Source organism: Vigna umbellata, chromosome 8 (genome assembly GCF_029865625.1).
Source record: "Vigna umbellata cultivar VRB3 chromosome 8, Vumbellata_1.0, whole genome shotgun sequence".
Classification (NCBI taxonomy): domain Eukaryota; kingdom Viridiplantae; phylum Streptophyta; class Magnoliopsida; order Fabales; family Fabaceae; genus Vigna; species Vigna umbellata.
Window position 1 is genome coordinate 48,317,242 of NC_142172.1, and position 16,185 is coordinate 48,333,426.

Sequence of the window (16,185 nt, forward strand, 5' to 3'; positions counted from 1 at the left end):
AATCTTTGACCTTTCCTTCTTGGATCCGGTGGTGAGAGTCTCGTTCAAATCGCAAAATTACGTTTGTACTTGATAATGTAGAAAAAAAAAGTGACACACATTTGTACTATTTTCATTAAACTTTCCTCGCCTTTTAAATACGTGTAAATAGATCTTAAACCAAATACAAATAATAAAAATTAAAAACAAAATATTAATTCACTCAAAATAAAAATAACTACTTAATCTATCCTTATCTTATATGAACAAAATAAAATAATATTGTACCTAAGTAAATGGAAAATCAAAACTATTCATCTCTATTTTATCTCTATCAAAATAAAAATAAATATTACTAGATCTAAACTAATAAAATAAGACTCAAACAAAATTATTAATTAACTCTTAAAATTTAAGTTTATCCTAACAAAACTCTTTCATAAATTCAAACTTTTCATCCTTTATTGGACTTTCCATGCGCATCATCTCACACCATGTTTTCACTCCTGACCGATTTTCTCGGCCCCTATTCCCTTGTCCTCCACCATACCAATTATGTTAATCGATTTGTTTTTCATTATCATCCTAAAAATTACTTCGACCACGTCCACCTCGTCTTTGGCCTCTTCGTCTTAGGCCTCCAAGACCGCGACTCTGAGTAATTCGAGTTTCATTCGAGTCAAATTGTGTCTGTTGTGCTTGCTTGGTAGGTTCAACTTGAACATACCAACTCTTTCTCCTCTGTTCGTGGGCTTCTAATGACCCAACATGTTCATCCACAGTGAGAATTGACAAGTCCTTTGATTCTTCAGTGACGCACACGATACTTTCAAAATCTTTTGTGAGGGATCTCAAAACTTTTCCCACAACTTGGTTAGGTGGCATTTGTTCTCCATTCCTGTCGAGTTGGTTGGCCACTTTCTCCACCCGAGTTATGTACTCGGTTACCTGCTCTTTGGGCCCCATCTTCAACTATTCAAACTCCCTTATGAGAGCTTGTATTCGGACTTGTCTGACATTGTTGTCACCTTTATACGCAACCTCCAAAATTTCTCAAGCTTCTTTTGCTTATTTTGCATTAGCTATTTTCTCGAACCCCGATTCATCAACTGCATTGTACAGAAAGTACAAAGCTAGATTATCTTTCACCCGTGTTTTTTTCAATAGAGAAATTTGGGTCATTGTCTGATTTTCATCTTCCGCGAGTTCATTGTACTCGTTCTTCATTATGTCCCATACATCTTGGTACTCAAGAAGAACCTTCACTGCCGACACCAATTGTCGTAATTCATCTTTTCCGACAATTGTGGCACACTCGTTCCATTGACTACTTTCATCATCTCTCTCACAAAACACTCAACCACTCATTATTTTCCTTCACGGTACACTCAAAGCGTAATGTTCTTATACCACTTTATAGAAGAAAAAAAAATCTTAACACACAAATAATTGGACTCTTCAATTCAGTGTGATTATTTTCATTAAACATTAGCAACCTTTAAATAGATACAAATAGAGTCTTGGACGGGCCAACTACAAATAATGAAAATTAAAAACAAAATATTAATCCACTCAAAATAAAAATAATTACTTAATCTATCTTATCAATAAAATAAAATAATATTCTACCTAAATAAATAAAAAATCAAAACTATCAATCCCTATTTTATCTCTATCAAAATTAAAATAAATATTACTAAATCCAAACTAATAAAATAAGACTAAAACAAAATTATTATAATATATATATATATATATATATATATATATATATATATATATATATATAAAAGTCAATTACAAAAATTACAAAAATACGTTTGTGCGTAATGTTGTGACGTAAACATTAAATAACTTACAGAAAAAATCCTCAAGACGAATATAAAATCTAAAAATATTAGAAAAAAAAAGCTTTTTACATTAAAAAAATAGAAGAGGCATAAATTCACAATCAAGACCTTGCAAATAGGACTTTGATGTTTGTATGTAGACCAAGACTTTGTTATAACTTTGTTGAATTTTCACAAGTGGTATATATTTCCTTTTGCTTTTCTTGTAGAGCATTCATCGCAAACCAATTCGTTTTTTAAATTAAAATCAAATTAAGATAATACCAATCTAGTTTAGTGTATTTTTTTAAGTTGAAATCATATTATTAAGATTATACTATTTTAATTTAAAATGCTTTTATTTAAATCACTTTCACACGACTCTAACTTAAAACTGTTTTGAATAAAAACTGTCTTCTTAACACGATTTTGATACATTATTTTATACAATCAAATTTTATTCAATGTCTCACTTTATATATATAAATTATCATATGTTATAAAGGTTGAATTCCAATCATTATTTACAGATAAAATTATGAATATAAAAAGCAATAACTTATAAATATTGAATTAATAATTCGTTTTATGAATAGATATAAAAAGGTTTGCAAAAGTTATAAAAATGTAATTTTATGTTATTATTTAATAAAAAATTATATGTTTGTACATTTATAATTTTTTAAAATTTTGTAAATGTTACCATTAAAGAAAATTTTAGTTTATTGGAATTATAAAAGAGAATTTATAATAATTTAATTCATCTTATTAGTCTAACTATTGAATATTTTGCTGAAAAAAAAAACATTAAATATTTTTTTTTAGTAACTATCAATCTTTTCTCAATTGATCTTATTCCTTCACTTAACATGAGAACAACGCCTTAATATTTGTTATAAGAAAAGAAAGTTTAAGTATCAAAAGACATTGATACATGGTAAACAATAAATATTAGTTATATTTTTCTTAAAAGGATTTTGCTTCCCTTCTGAGACTATTCATCACTTCCAAAATTACAGTTTTCATTTAATTGATAGTAATTTATTTCAGCTTTAGTATCAGATTAGTTGCTTAAAGGGTGTTATCTCATAGGTAATGTTCAACTTTTTTAAATTATTCTTACATTATTCATTTGTCAAAATTCAAATATTACTTATGATGGTTGTTTTAGTTTGGTGGATGTTACTCAAATATGATGATGTGGGTTAGTTTGTTCAAATATTATATATTCATGAAAACACTTGTTTTTAATGGTACATAATTAATTTAGATGCAAAAGATGATTAATTTAAATAAACAATCATTTAAAAAAGTAAAATAATAAAATAATTATTTTAATTTAAAAAATAGTTAAATTTAAATTGAGGATTATTTAAAGATAAAACTAGTAAGATAATTATTTTAATTTAAGAGAACGATTATTTAAAAAATAAAAGTAGAAGTAAAATTGTATACGTAGAAAAATCATATAATAATAGATGAAGTAATTTTATGAAAAAATTACTGTACAGATTTGTTTGTTAAAAAGTAATAAGAACTGTGTTCTGAAATGATAATTAGCTCAGTTTAGGCTGTTGTAGTATATAGTCTGCGAGTGTTCGTTTATTGACCTGCTCAACCATGATTTTCTTAAGTTTTGATAATAAAATAAAAAATAATATTATTATATTAAATAATTAATAATTATATATAATATCATTATTCTTTTGAACTTTACTTTATAAATAGATTTTGAGTATAATTTAACTTTTCTTTAATATACATACTTTTTTTCTTCTATTAAGAGTTATAATATCATATGTTTTGAATACACATTTTTTTTCTTTATCTTTCCCTTAATCTAGTTAAACATATTTTAAAGACAAAATCATGATTTTTAAATATAATAATTAACAGTAAGAAAGTTCTTCATATATTTATCACAAATTTTGAACTCAACAATGACATTTAGATATCTTCTAGCAATAAATAATGCTCCCTATAAATATATTACTGAACAAAGGAAACAACTCAAATGTCATTGTTTGGATTGAGAACTGATAACAAAGACATAAGAGATTAGAAGCAAGTTTTATCCACCCAATCGCAAAAGAATAACATTGAAATAAAAAAAACAAAAAAAGATTGTATATACACTGTTGTATATACACTGTTCGGGAAGCAAATTCTCATTTATTTCAGATCACAGATGCGTCTGCAATTTTCATGGTGTAGAACATTAAACAAGGTTAACAGCTTAAACACCAATAAGAATACCGTTTCAATAAATTTCTCAAATCAACCAAACAAAACTTGGCCCAGAAAATAGTTATCAATATGAAGGAGCAGGCAGAAAGGGAAATGGAGCAACAGAGGCATATGCTACAGGAGGACGTGATTCAGTCCAATATGGACGCTTGGCCTTGATATTCTGATTATCATTATTATCATCCAATTCTAATGCTTCCCCAGAAGATGCAGATTTCACAAAACCCTTTGCATTGTCTTCTAAGAATTGTTCGCCATTGGAGCGACGGTGAATCAGAAGCCCAGTCATAAACACGGGGAGATAAAGGAGACTAGCGTGGAACATTCTCCTTGCTTTTTCTCTGGTACGGTCTCTATAGAATGAAAATGCTGCAGCGCTTATTGCAAGTGTAAGTACCGTGGACTCCAGACAAAACCATTCAGAAGTCACGCCCCCTGTTCAAGGTGCAGAAACATGACCGTCAACATTCTCCTTACGACAAAAAAATTCATATTAAAGGGAGAGTGAAAACATTTTACCATTTCAATAGTCTTTTTAACTAAAATCTACCATAAATTATCATTGTATATCCTCATTCTAATAGATTCTTGACATAGGATTAAGGTTTTCAGCTTTTTGGCCAAGTCAGTGACACAGGCATCAAAAGTTATTTAACAGAACAAGACACTGAATATATTGTCAGTTTTTTCTGTCTGACCCCATGTCCACAGACGAAAAAGGTTTAAAATTCTTAGATTGAAAGGTATATTCTTGTTTGGCTTAAAATTATACTTTTTTTTATTTTGCAAATTACAAAATATTCAATAATACATATAACTTTGTAAACAACAAAGGGCAGAACTTTATTTAAAGATTTCTTGAGAAGTTTTCTACTACAGATTAGATTTAAAAGGCATCCGTATCCTGCCAAAGCATTCAATCAATACCAAAATTAAGATTAAAAGTCTCAACAAAAAAAAAATCAATCAAGTGTTTCTAGAGAAAGGAAACATTTAACTCACAATCATAAGCCAAGAACCCCAAAGGGATTAGATATATAGAGTTCCTTAAGGCCACCAATGCTGTTCTCCGCCCAGATGCATCGGCAAGAGAATACATCTTAAACCTAAACTTGCAACACAAAACGCACACATGCCAATATGTAAAGAATAGTGTACATAGTTTAGAAATAAGTAACTGGAGGAGAAATATATTAAGAGTGTGGTTATTTCACCACCACATGCAGCAATCAATGTACCAAGGTCCATATTTAATGAGGCACAAAAAGAAGTAATTTGTAAGCTAAATGCTAATATAAATTTGGAAAAATTAACTTGTGATTCTCTATACTTTCTTTTAAAAACTGTCTTGATCCTTGTACTTCAATTTGTGATTGGGTCCCCATAACTTCGGAAAAAAAAAGTTGTTCTCTTGAATCGGATTTGATATCAGAGTCATTCAGTTCTTTTTGTTTAACAACAGCAAGAACTTTAGCTTGATATTAACTAGACAAACAATACGAACACCTACAACTTTAACAAATATATAATTGGGGGACACCAAAATAGTTGTATGAATCAAAATTCCACAATAAGCAAACGAAGATACAAGAGCATACCCTCCAGCAGCATAGTCACTGCGACACATATAAGCTAGGGCCATAAAATGTGGTATCTGCCAAAAATACAAAGCAGCTGGAAGAATCATTGCATTTAGTGAAATGTCATTAGAAGCAGCAGCCCATCTGAAAATCAATAACAAAGAGGTGATGGAGGGCAGAAAATAAACCTGTACATGCCTATGCACATGGTGAATGAAGTGAGATAACACTAATAAAGAAACAATAACACACTAATTCCAATTCCAAAAATTTGAAGCTCGTTTTCCAGTAGTTAGGTATTGAATTGCAACATATCACTCATTAACACCATTTGACTAACAATTTTCTATTCCTTCAAGCAAATAAGTAGAAGACAGCAAACACAGGGGGTTAAGCTTTACAATTAATCTGTGCCAATTAAACTACTAATACTTCAACCAATAGAAAATCAATAAATTGATCAGATAAAATTCTTCTTTGGCAATGGAATTGAGTCTCGCCATATCAGTCTTGTGTGGAAAACCTTAACTTCAAATGGATTTATTTTAAACGAAGTAAAAAAAAAACCTAATAGTAACATATTCCTCGAGCATTCTGAAGTTCACAATACATAGGAAGGTATATAAACAGTACATAATTTACCCCAAAAGTGGTGGAATAGCGCCAACAACAGCTCCCACCCATGTATTTACATGATGAATCTGCTTCAAGGGAGTATACACAAATGCATACAGGACTAGGTTGGAAGCAGCGAGCCCAGCAGCTAACATATTAGTCTGGAATAACCTTGTCATAAATTTTCAATATAAGTCTCTCCACTCAAAGCATATCAAACATTTGATAAGAAATCCATTCATAGTGTTACAAGTTATACAAGAAAAGCATACAACGAAGAATGTAAGCAAAATTTGTTTCAAAACCTGTGTTGCTAGCAGAGCTGTACCCGCTAATCCAACAGAGGACGCCCAGCCAATTGCATGAGGCTTTGTGATTCGTCCTGAGGGTAGTGGCCTTCGACTCGTTCTCTTCATTTTAGCATCATTATTGATCTCAAACACCTAAAACAGACACAACTATATTTAATAGATCTTGTGTTGACAAAATATCTAAGAGACTGTAGAATATTCTCTTGTATTCTCCTACACTCTAAAACAGAAGTACTAAAAACCAGAAAACAAATTAATGACAATAGACAATTTAGATTAGGATAATCTCCTCTCTTCCAGGAACCAACCTGATTCAAAGAGTTAGCAGATGCAGCAACCATCATGGTACCCAAGCAAGTCCAAGAAAGTGCTGAAAAATCAACAGCACTACCGCTCCCCAAGACAAATCCAGTCCCAGATGTTGCAACCACAAGCATGCTAGAATTGAGTTAAAAATGATTAGTTAGAAAGGTTGTTTGTTAAAAGAATAGAGTCATACTAGTGAGGATTTATTGTGATAATTTTACAATGGTTTTCTTTTTAAAGAATGATAAATAGTCGAAAGGAACAAAACACATGGATTTGAAGTATTCATCAGTAAAAGAGGAACTACAAAAATAGAGTGTCAATTGAACATATTATTATAAATTTAATGATAGCAGATTCGTTAACTACAGGTTTACCACCCATGACATTCATTGGCCATGTTGAAAGAATGGATAAGTCCTTGTTAACAATTTAGTTTGGTGTATGTATATACATCATGGTTGTAATGCTTATAGTGTTTGACACTTGTGATTTCTATTATAGATGTTTCTGTTTATTCTATCATTCACATTACCTGGTATACGTTATTGTTTTATTTAGTGAAGTGACAAAATGTATCTTTGAAAGGAGATTAAAGATATCTACTACAATTTCATTAAAGTTAAGTTAGATGATTTGTGATACATGGAAGGAATCTTCTAGCTTAAGTCAATGAATGATAATGAATGTATAGTGTGCACTTAAAGTTTAATCTTCAAGTCATTACATGAACCAAGTGGGAGAATGTTAGATTATTTTAATCTAATATTGGTACATGTAATTTATGGAATAACTTCCATGTGAAGGTTTCTAATGTGATGATTATTAGATTATAAATATATTAAAGTTATGGGAATTGTTGTAGAGTTATTAAAATCATTTCCCTCTCTTCTCACTTCATTAAGGGTATATTATGGTACTTTAATAAATATTTCAAAAGCTACCTAGAAGTTACATTACAATTCTTCTGTGAATGAGAAAGTTTATGTTCCTGAACAAAGAAAGGCAAGTACTTTGACAGAAGAAAAAGTCATCCAGGCACATTCTATATCATCAAGAAAGTCATCAAAGGAAGTAAGAAAAAAATATCCATCCAGAGATCTTTTACAATGGATGCAGGTATGTTCTTGAACCCTTCTAACGATATAATTTTGTGAGAATCATAGATCCTAAGGTCCCTATGAAATATTTATTATACATTCCAATTCAATTCAAGAAACTACTCTATTTTATAAGGATATTTTATAAGGACCTGAGAATCTATGATTCTCACAAAATTATATTGTTAGAAGGGTTTAAGAACATACCTGGATCCATTGTAAAAGATCTCTTGATGGATATTTTCCCTTCTCTTACTTCCTAAGAAATCTTAAGTGGACGAGTACGATTACACTCATTAAACCTCGCATCCATAGTACTAAGTCCAAGTATGATTACTTTCGTTATAGGGTTCTCATAGGTACTTAATCCCAGGAGAGTTATGTCTGGTTCGTGAGACTGGTTTTCCATGAGAATCCGACTTTTATGGAATATTGTTTCCCACTTACATATGACTAGTAGACTTAAGACCTCCAAAACCCCTCCCTTGTTGGAACTAGACATCTTGAGGATAAAATTTTACAAGATTGAATATCTATACGTCTATGATAGTTCAACAGGCCAAGAAAGAGTTAGGATATCTTAGAGGGAATTCTTGCACTTTCAAGGCAAAAGTTGGCCCAACTTCCGGGAATTTCTATCGAGGGAGTTAAAAAGGGCGGCTACACCATTTCAGACAACTCGTCAGGTAACAAGCCTGATGTTATCTTGATTGGAACTGGTTCTGAGTTGGAAATTGCTACTGCTGCTGGTAAAGTGAGGATCTCCAATACAGAGAACGAGGCTAATTCATATCCTCTACAAACAAAACGATTCCAGTCCACAAAATCTTCTTCTAATGTTCTTGGAGATTGAGATCGTAATTCTATATCCTAAATCTAAATAGTAATTTATTTGCACAGATACATACAATTAAAAGAAAAAAAAACAACAGGTGAGAACGCAAAGAAAGCATGAATAGGAGTTGAATTGGTGGAAAAGAGACCTGAGACGAGCCTTGGAGAGCTCCCAATAGCACCTTCCATAGTGGCGGCTCAACGATGCAAAATCGGTGGTAGCTTTGGAAGAGACATGAAGTGCAGTTGCAGAAGAAGTGATGAGATGAGGATTCGAAGAGGAAGATAAAGATGAAGATGAAGATGAACGCGCATAATTAAGGTTGTGAGAATAAGAAGATTTGAGTAATTGGGAACAGAAGGAGGATATAGAACTCCTCCTCAACATCATTGGTTGCACCAGATTGAAACCAAAACACCAGAAGCACTCTCACACGTTCATAGCACACGCTTTTTTTCTAGCTTTAATAATTGGGCTCACCCCGAAGTACCACAGATCAATAATTTGGGCTTCGTCATCATAATGGGCCAATGGGGCTTACTTAAGGCTTTGGAGCCCATTTCTTCCTGCACCTCTATAATTTCAATGTTCTTCCATCAATTTGTATTCCGATACAGTACAGAATATAATGTTTTGTATATTTGTTTGTATTCCAGAATATAAAAAATGTTATTCTAAATTGTATATTATAAAATCCAAAATGAAAAATATATTATAAATTGTATATTTTAAAATATAAAATTTAGATTTTAAACTGTATAATCCAAAATTTATGTAAGTGCAAGAAGAAATTTATGAAAATAAAGTGATTAATTATTATTTTTCCGTTATCTCTGAAAAGTATATTTGCCACTCATAGGTGGTGAAGATTTGTGGTTCTCCTTATCTAAATATCTAAACAAAGAGGATAAACACACTCTGTTTTTAGTTTCTTTTTTCTTTATATAAAAACACAAAATTTTCTAATTCCTTCGACGCACCTATCATTCATTCAATATGTAAAATTTAATCAATCTAACACTTAAATTCATTAACTCAAAACTTTCAGTTAGCTGTTAGACTACTTAATTTCATATTTTATACAAATTACTAAGTGGCATAATGATAAAAAAATTATATCTTTTTGGTCAATTTAATTTATTTTGAAAATGAAATCAATTTTAGAAACTAAAAAAAAAACTACACAAAATATAATGTAATATTTAAAATTTTATATTAGATAAATTATAACTCGTATTGAATTTAATTTATTTTAAGAAATTAATTTTTAAATATAATTTAATTTTATATAACCACTTTATAACATCTTACATTATTTATTATTTATTTATTGTAGATTTACATTATTTTTTTATAATTTTCTCAAAATAAAAAGTTTTCATTGTTTGTAAAATTTAGTGATGTCAAAATGGATTGTAATATGCTAGCCAACCCTGCGAACCACGAGTTTGAGCCGAGTTGGGTTTGAAAAAATGAAACTTTTTTTATGCAGGTTAGTTTTCAACTCGGCTTACTTAGAATCTGCCTCTCCGAAGAACCTGTGGTGAGTCGGGTTGGCTCAACAACTCACCTAATTTAATTTAATTATTTTGTATTTCGATATTATTTGTTAGCATATTTTTATTATATTGTAGATGGTAATAAAGAAGAAAATGTTTGAAGAGAAAAAAATATTATAGATTTATCTATTCAATACTCTAATATTATAAATAAACAAGTGATACAAAAAATATCAATATTAAAAACTTATTTGTTTGTCTTTTTTTTTTTATTTTGAATTGGCTGTAGAGTTTAACATTATTTTAGTCTGAAATTTATTTATATTTGAATTTAAAAAATTTGTAATTTTTTATTTTAGAAAAACTTATAGTTAAATTAGTTAGTGAACCAACCCGTTTATAGGTCGAGCCGAATTCGAATTTTTGCAACTTGCTAATAAGTGAGCCAGATTGGGTTGGCTCACTAAATAACCACCCCGTGATGAGTTAGACTAGATCGAGTAACATTATCCGTTTTAATAATTATAGTAAAACTGTTGTAATAATATTTTAATGTTTATAGAATGTTGTAATAATGTTTTATTCTCTAGATTCATTTTTTAAAAATTCCATTGTTAGGAGATTTTTTAAGTGGAGGTAAAAAATATAATTCAACCTCAAACTTTTTTTTTAAGTAAATTAATGTCAGAGTTAAAATGAATTTAATAATATCATTTATATACACATGTAAAAATATATATTCTATTATATAGTATAATAATATGTTGTAACTTTTTATATTTAAATCAATTTTATATCATATTCATTATCATGTTACTAGATAAAATGTATAATATATAGTTTAATATTATTATTAATTATAATCTATTTATTAATTTTTTTAATTTTAAAAAAAATTATAACGTCCAATAAAATAGTACGTAATATATTGGGATAAAATTTCAAACGCCACAAAAGAAACATGGAGTATAAAAAAATAAAATTCTCAATATCTTTTTATAATTACTATATATAAAAAATTATTTAAAAATATAATAAAAAGTCTATAAAATTATTATTCATAAATTTATCGCTTTAAAAATTCAAATTAAATTGTTTTATTTAGTTTTGATTCAGATGTACATAATATATATTTAGAAAATATGTTTAGCTAATTAAGAAAAATTAAATAGGTTTATTTAGGTATAAATGTCAACGTCTTGTATTTCCTAAGCAAATAATAAAATTTATTTAAATCTCTATGAAAGTCTATGTTATTAATATGTTTTTATAATTTTTTTATTAAATTAAAATTACTTAGATTTATGATCGATTAAAAATTAATTATATTTTTTACATTTAAATTGGATATATTTTTTTGAAAAAAAGAAGACTCGTGTACTTACTTTGCTCTACAAAATTTGATTTCATGAGTTTTTGAATGAATTATCCTGTGAATTTATCATGTGTCAAACCAAAGCACGTAACGGACCAGAATATTAATAATGTTGGAAAATAATTTTAGATGCATGTACGCAGACATGAATTATTGTGGAAAGGATGAAAATATTTAGAGGAAGAATAAGATGGGAATATACTATTAAAAAATTAGAAAAGATGGAATAAAGTATAATATGATGGTATAAATTGTTATCCTCGAAATTATGAAGAAAATATGAGAGGCAGAGAAGTGGGAAGAAGATAGCCAGAAGCATAGGCTAAGATTGTCCATAACATGTGGACCGCAAGAACAAGGACTCTATAGATCATCAACACTTTCTTCTTCTTCTTCTTCTTTTTCATCACTTCAACTACTACTACTACTACTACACTCAACAGCCACTCACCTAAGTGGCTCATTTTGACTTTCATTTTTCTTCCACTTTTGAACCTTAAAAGCTATGGCATCCTCATCCTCTCTGCATCTTTCTCAGGCCCTTTTGGCCCCTGCTGTTTACCTTCATGGCTCTTCTTCTGATCGTCTTTCACTCTCCTTCCCATCATTCTCTGGCCTCAAGTCTCATCCTCCATGCAAAGCAACCACTTTCTCTGCAGCTTCACGTAGAAGGGGTGCTTCCACCAGTGTTGTTCGAGCCACTGCTGTTGAGACACTGGACCAGACCACTGAGGTTTCTCTGGTAGAGAAATCCGTCAACACCATTCGCTTTCTGGCCATTGATGCAGTTGAAAAGGCCAACTCTGGCCACCCTGGTCTCCCCATGGGCTGTGCTCCAATGGGCCACATTCTCTACGATGAAGTCATGAGGTACAATCCCAAGAACCCCACTTGGTTCAACCGTGACCGTTTCATTCTGTCTGCTGGACATGGCTGCATGCTCCAATATGCTCTTCTTCACCTTGCAGGCTATGACAGTGTTCAGGTTGGTTCCTTGGTTTTCATTTCTTCGCTAGTTTTTTTAGTCCTTTACTATTCACACTGATTTGATTTTGTGACTGAGAATTTTGATCCTCCTGCTATCTGCATTTGTACATTGTGTTGCTTCACTCTGCTCTTGCAATGTAATTTAGATGAATGATCACATTTTATCATATATGCTAAGTTCGTGAACTTTTATGTTAAATAGTAAAAAGTCATATCTGATATGATTTTTTCATTGATTGATAATGTGAAAATCGTTGGACTCGGTGCAAGAAAATTGAAGTCATGTATGTTGTTATCTGTATCTAAACATAATGATGAATTGATTGGTGGAACAGTTTTGAGTACTTTGGAATTCGCATAGCATTTGTTGTTAACTCTTTTGGTAAGTTGTGAGGTGGTGTATGTATCTTAATATTCCCGAGAATAAATGACTTTTGATGGAAACATAATTTTAAAGCTTTTGAAGTTATGCGATCTTCAATGGCTGAATGTATTGTTTTTGGGTTACGTAATAGGAAGAAGACCTGAAGAATTTCCGACAATGGGAAAGCAGGACTCCCGGACATCCTGAGAATTTTGAGACACTTGGAGTTGAAGTGACCACAGGTTAGATGTTTCTTTAGTTTATGTTATCATAGTGAGCCTTTTTTGCTGAGTTGTGTTGCTTATCCTCGTAATTTGTTTAGGTCCTTTGGGTCAGGGAATTGCCAATGCTGTTGGATTAGCACTGGCTGAGAAACACTTGGCAGCAAGATTCAACAAGCCTGACAATGAGATTGTGGACCATTACACGTGAGAAAACTTTATCTTGTTCAGTGCACACCCTTCTCTCTACACTGTGATTTATGCACCTTGCAATGCCTGTTGTGTTGTCAATGAGATTTTTTCACTTTATTTGCTCTTGCAGGTATGTTATATTGGGTGATGGTTGTCAGATGGAGGGAATTTCGAATGAAGCATGTTCACTTGCTGGTCACTGGGGTCTAGGGAAGCTTATTGCATTTTATGATGACAACCACATTTCCATTGATGGTGACACTGAGATTGCATTCACTGAGAATGTTGATCAACGTTTTGAAGCACTTGGATGGCATGTGATTTGGGTGAAGAATGGAAATACAGGGTATGATGAAATCCGTGCAGCCATCAAGGAAGCAAAGGCTGTCAAAGACAAACCAACTTTGATTAAGGTTAGTTACATGACATGATTGAAGCAAAAACAAAGCATTTTGATATGTTTTTCTTTGGGGTATTTTATCAGTTTTCTTTTCATCTGTGATTACTGTTTCACAGGTAACCACTACCATTGGATATGGTTCTCCAAACAAAGCTAACTCCTACAGTGTTCACGGAAGTGCATTAGGTGCTAAAGAAGTGGATGCTACAAGGAAGAATCTTGGATGGCCATACGAACCTTTCCATGTACCAGAAGACGTTAAAAAGTGTGGATGAGGAGTTAGAGATGTGTTGTTTCCTATTAGTATGATGAGATTTCAGATCTAGAATGTAACTTTCTTTACTTTTTTTTTTCCTTAGACATTGGAGTCGCCATGTCGCTGATGGTCCCAAACTTGAAGCTGAGTGGAATGCCAAGTTTGCTGAATATGAGAAGAAATACAGTGAGGAAGCTGCAGAGCTGAAGGCCATTTTTACTGGTGAATTACCAGCTGGTTGGGAGAAAGCACTTCCTGTGAGTAAAATAACAAACTTCTATTGCGGTATATATGATCAGTATAGTTGCATTGCATGATGCTGGTGCCCTCATAACTAGGAAAAATCTGATTTTTTCCATGATTTGTTATAATCATTACTCTTTCAAGCTGCATCTTCATTCAAGCATAGCCTTCAAAGTGTTAACATAAAATAAAACTTGAGTTGTATCAATTGTTTGTGATTATTGACAACCCTTCTGATTTGATTTCAACTTGCAGACATACACTCCTGAAAGCCCAGGTGATGCTACAAGAAATCTGTCTCAGCAAAATCTAAATGCCCTTGTTAAGGTTCTTCCTGGTCTGATTGGTGGAAGTGCGGATCTGGCCTCTTCCAACATGACCTTGTTGAAATCGTATGGAGACTTCCAAAAGGGTACTCCTGAAGAGCGAAATGTTAGATTCGGTGTTAGAGAACACGGAATGGGAGCAATCTGTAATGGCATTGCTCTTCATAGCCCGGGATTCATTCCATACTGTGCAACTTTCTTTGTCTTCACGGACTACATGAGAGCTGCCATAAGGATTTCTGCACTGAGTGAAGCTGGAGTGATTTACGTGATGACTCATGATTCCATTGGGCTGGGAGAGGATGGACCAACTCATCAGCCAATAGAGCACTTGGCAAGTTTCAGGGCAATGCCAAATATTCTGATGCTTCGTCCAGCTGATGGCAATGAAACTGCTGGATCATACAAAGTTGCAGTGGTTAACAGGAAGAGACCCTCAATTCTTGCACTTTCAAGGCAGAAGTTGGCCCAACTTCCAGGAACTTCTATAGAGGGAGTTGAAAAGGGTGGCTACACCATTTCAGACAACTCATCAGGTAACAAGCCTGATGTTATCCTGATTGGAACTGGTTCTGAGTTGGAAATTGCTGCTGCTGCTGCTGAGGATCTAAGAAAGGAAGGGAAAGCTGTGAGAGTTGTTTCTTTTGTTAGCTGGGAACTTTTTGATGAGCAGTCAGAGGAATACAAGGAGAGTGTTCTTCCTGCTGCTGTATCAGCTAGAGTTAGCATTGAGGCAGGATCAACATTTGGATGGGGAAAGATTGTTGGAAGCAAAGGCAAGGCTATTGGCATTGATCGATTTGGAGCAAGTGCTCCTGCAGGAAAAATATACAAGGAGTTTGGTCTCACCAAGGAAGCTGTCATTGCTGCTGCCAAAGAACTTTCCTAGATCAATTTCTTGAGTTTCTTTGATCTCATCTAAAACTTGTGGTTTTCAGTGGTGGCTTTTGGTTACTTTTACATTATTTCTTTTTTCAGATGCCACTTTACCCACAGTAAGGAAGATTAGATTGCTCTTGCATGTCACTGTCTGTCCGAGGAGCCACTTACATTAAAGGATCAGTTGAATTAATGAACTTGTATGAATTTTTAACAACTATTTTGGCTTGTGAGTTTTGTCTGTCAAGTAGTTCAATAAGTGAAGTGATCCTCACTCTAGCTCTTTCTCTAATTTTCTTTAAATCAAGAGAATCGGGTTCAAGACATGTATAAATCTTGACTCTTGAAACCAGATTTATGCAATGTTCTGAAAGCCAACTCGATTAATGATTCTATTAATGATCATACTAGTTCAACGGGTTGATCTAACATATAATTGTATATGTATATGATTAACATAATTTAAAATTTATGTTCTGGGATTAACATTTAATTTATGATTAACATACTTCTCTCTTCTTAATCTCTTTCTAAATATAAACTCAACCTATTTTAACTGTGTCCAGTCACATATTTGATGAAACTCAAGCTAAATCTACGCATAAACACTCCTAATTAATTTTGTTTTAATACTAATGTGT

General features: G+C 31.9%; 2 protein-coding genes across 2 annotated transcripts; one reads left to right on the top strand and one right to left on the bottom strand.

The window, feature by feature from the left end:
* Nucleotides 1–3,893: 3,893 nt before the first annotated feature.
* On the bottom strand, nt 3,894–9,242 carry COX10 (cytochrome c oxidase 10). Its single transcript, XM_047302040.2, has 7 exons — nt 8,951–9,242; nt 6,870–6,999; nt 6,556–6,693; nt 6,278–6,411; nt 5,654–5,779; nt 5,058–5,161; nt 3,894–4,490 (listed from the first exon to the last, which is right to left on the bottom strand). Exons 1-7 carry the CDS (start codon nt 9,190–9,192, stop codon nt 4,120–4,122), a joined length of 1,245 nt encoding a protein of 414 aa, XP_047157996.2. The 5' UTR covers nt 9,193–9,242; the 3' UTR covers nt 3,894–4,119.
* A 2,788-nt stretch (nt 9,243–12,030) lies between these two features.
* LOC124828684 (transketolase, chloroplastic) lies at nt 12,031–15,823 on the top strand. The gene is made up of 7 exons (XM_047302039.2): nt 12,031–12,661; nt 13,179–13,269; nt 13,350–13,455; nt 13,571–13,853; nt 13,957–14,105; nt 14,200–14,353; nt 14,595–15,823. The coding sequence occupies exons 1-7, from the start codon at nt 12,182–12,184 to the stop codon at nt 15,552–15,554; spliced, it is 2,223 nt and encodes a 740-aa protein (XP_047157995.1). The 5' UTR covers nt 12,031–12,181; the 3' UTR covers nt 15,555–15,823.
* Nucleotides 15,824–16,185: the final 362 nt, after the last annotated feature.

Excerpts from the sequence above, each read along its gene's own strand:
- LOC124828684 (XM_047302039.2), top strand. The coding sequence starts at position 12,182 with ATGGCATCCTCATCCTCTCTGCATCTTTCTCAGGCCCTTTTGGCCCCT. Across the intron at positions 12,662-13,178 it reads CAGGCTATGACAGTGTTCAG|GAAGAAGACCTGAAGAATTT; the intron begins GTTGGTTCCTTG and ends GTTACGTAATAG. Across the intron at positions 13,854-13,956 it reads ACAAACCAACTTTGATTAAG|GTAACCACTACCATTGGATA; the intron begins GTTAGTTACATG and ends ACTGTTTCACAG.
- COX10 (XM_047302040.2), bottom strand. The coding sequence starts at position 9,192 with ATGATGTTGAGGAGGAGTTCTATATCCTCCTTCTGTTCCCAATTACTC. Across the intron at positions 5,162-5,653 it reads AGTGACTATGCTGCTGGAGG|GTTTAAGATGTATTCTCTTG; the intron begins GTATGCTCTTGT and ends TTGCAAGTTTAG. Across the intron at positions 4,491-5,057 it reads GGGGTTCTTGGCTTATGATT|GGGGCGTGACTTCTGAATGG; the intron begins GTGAGTTAAATG and ends CACCTTGAACAG.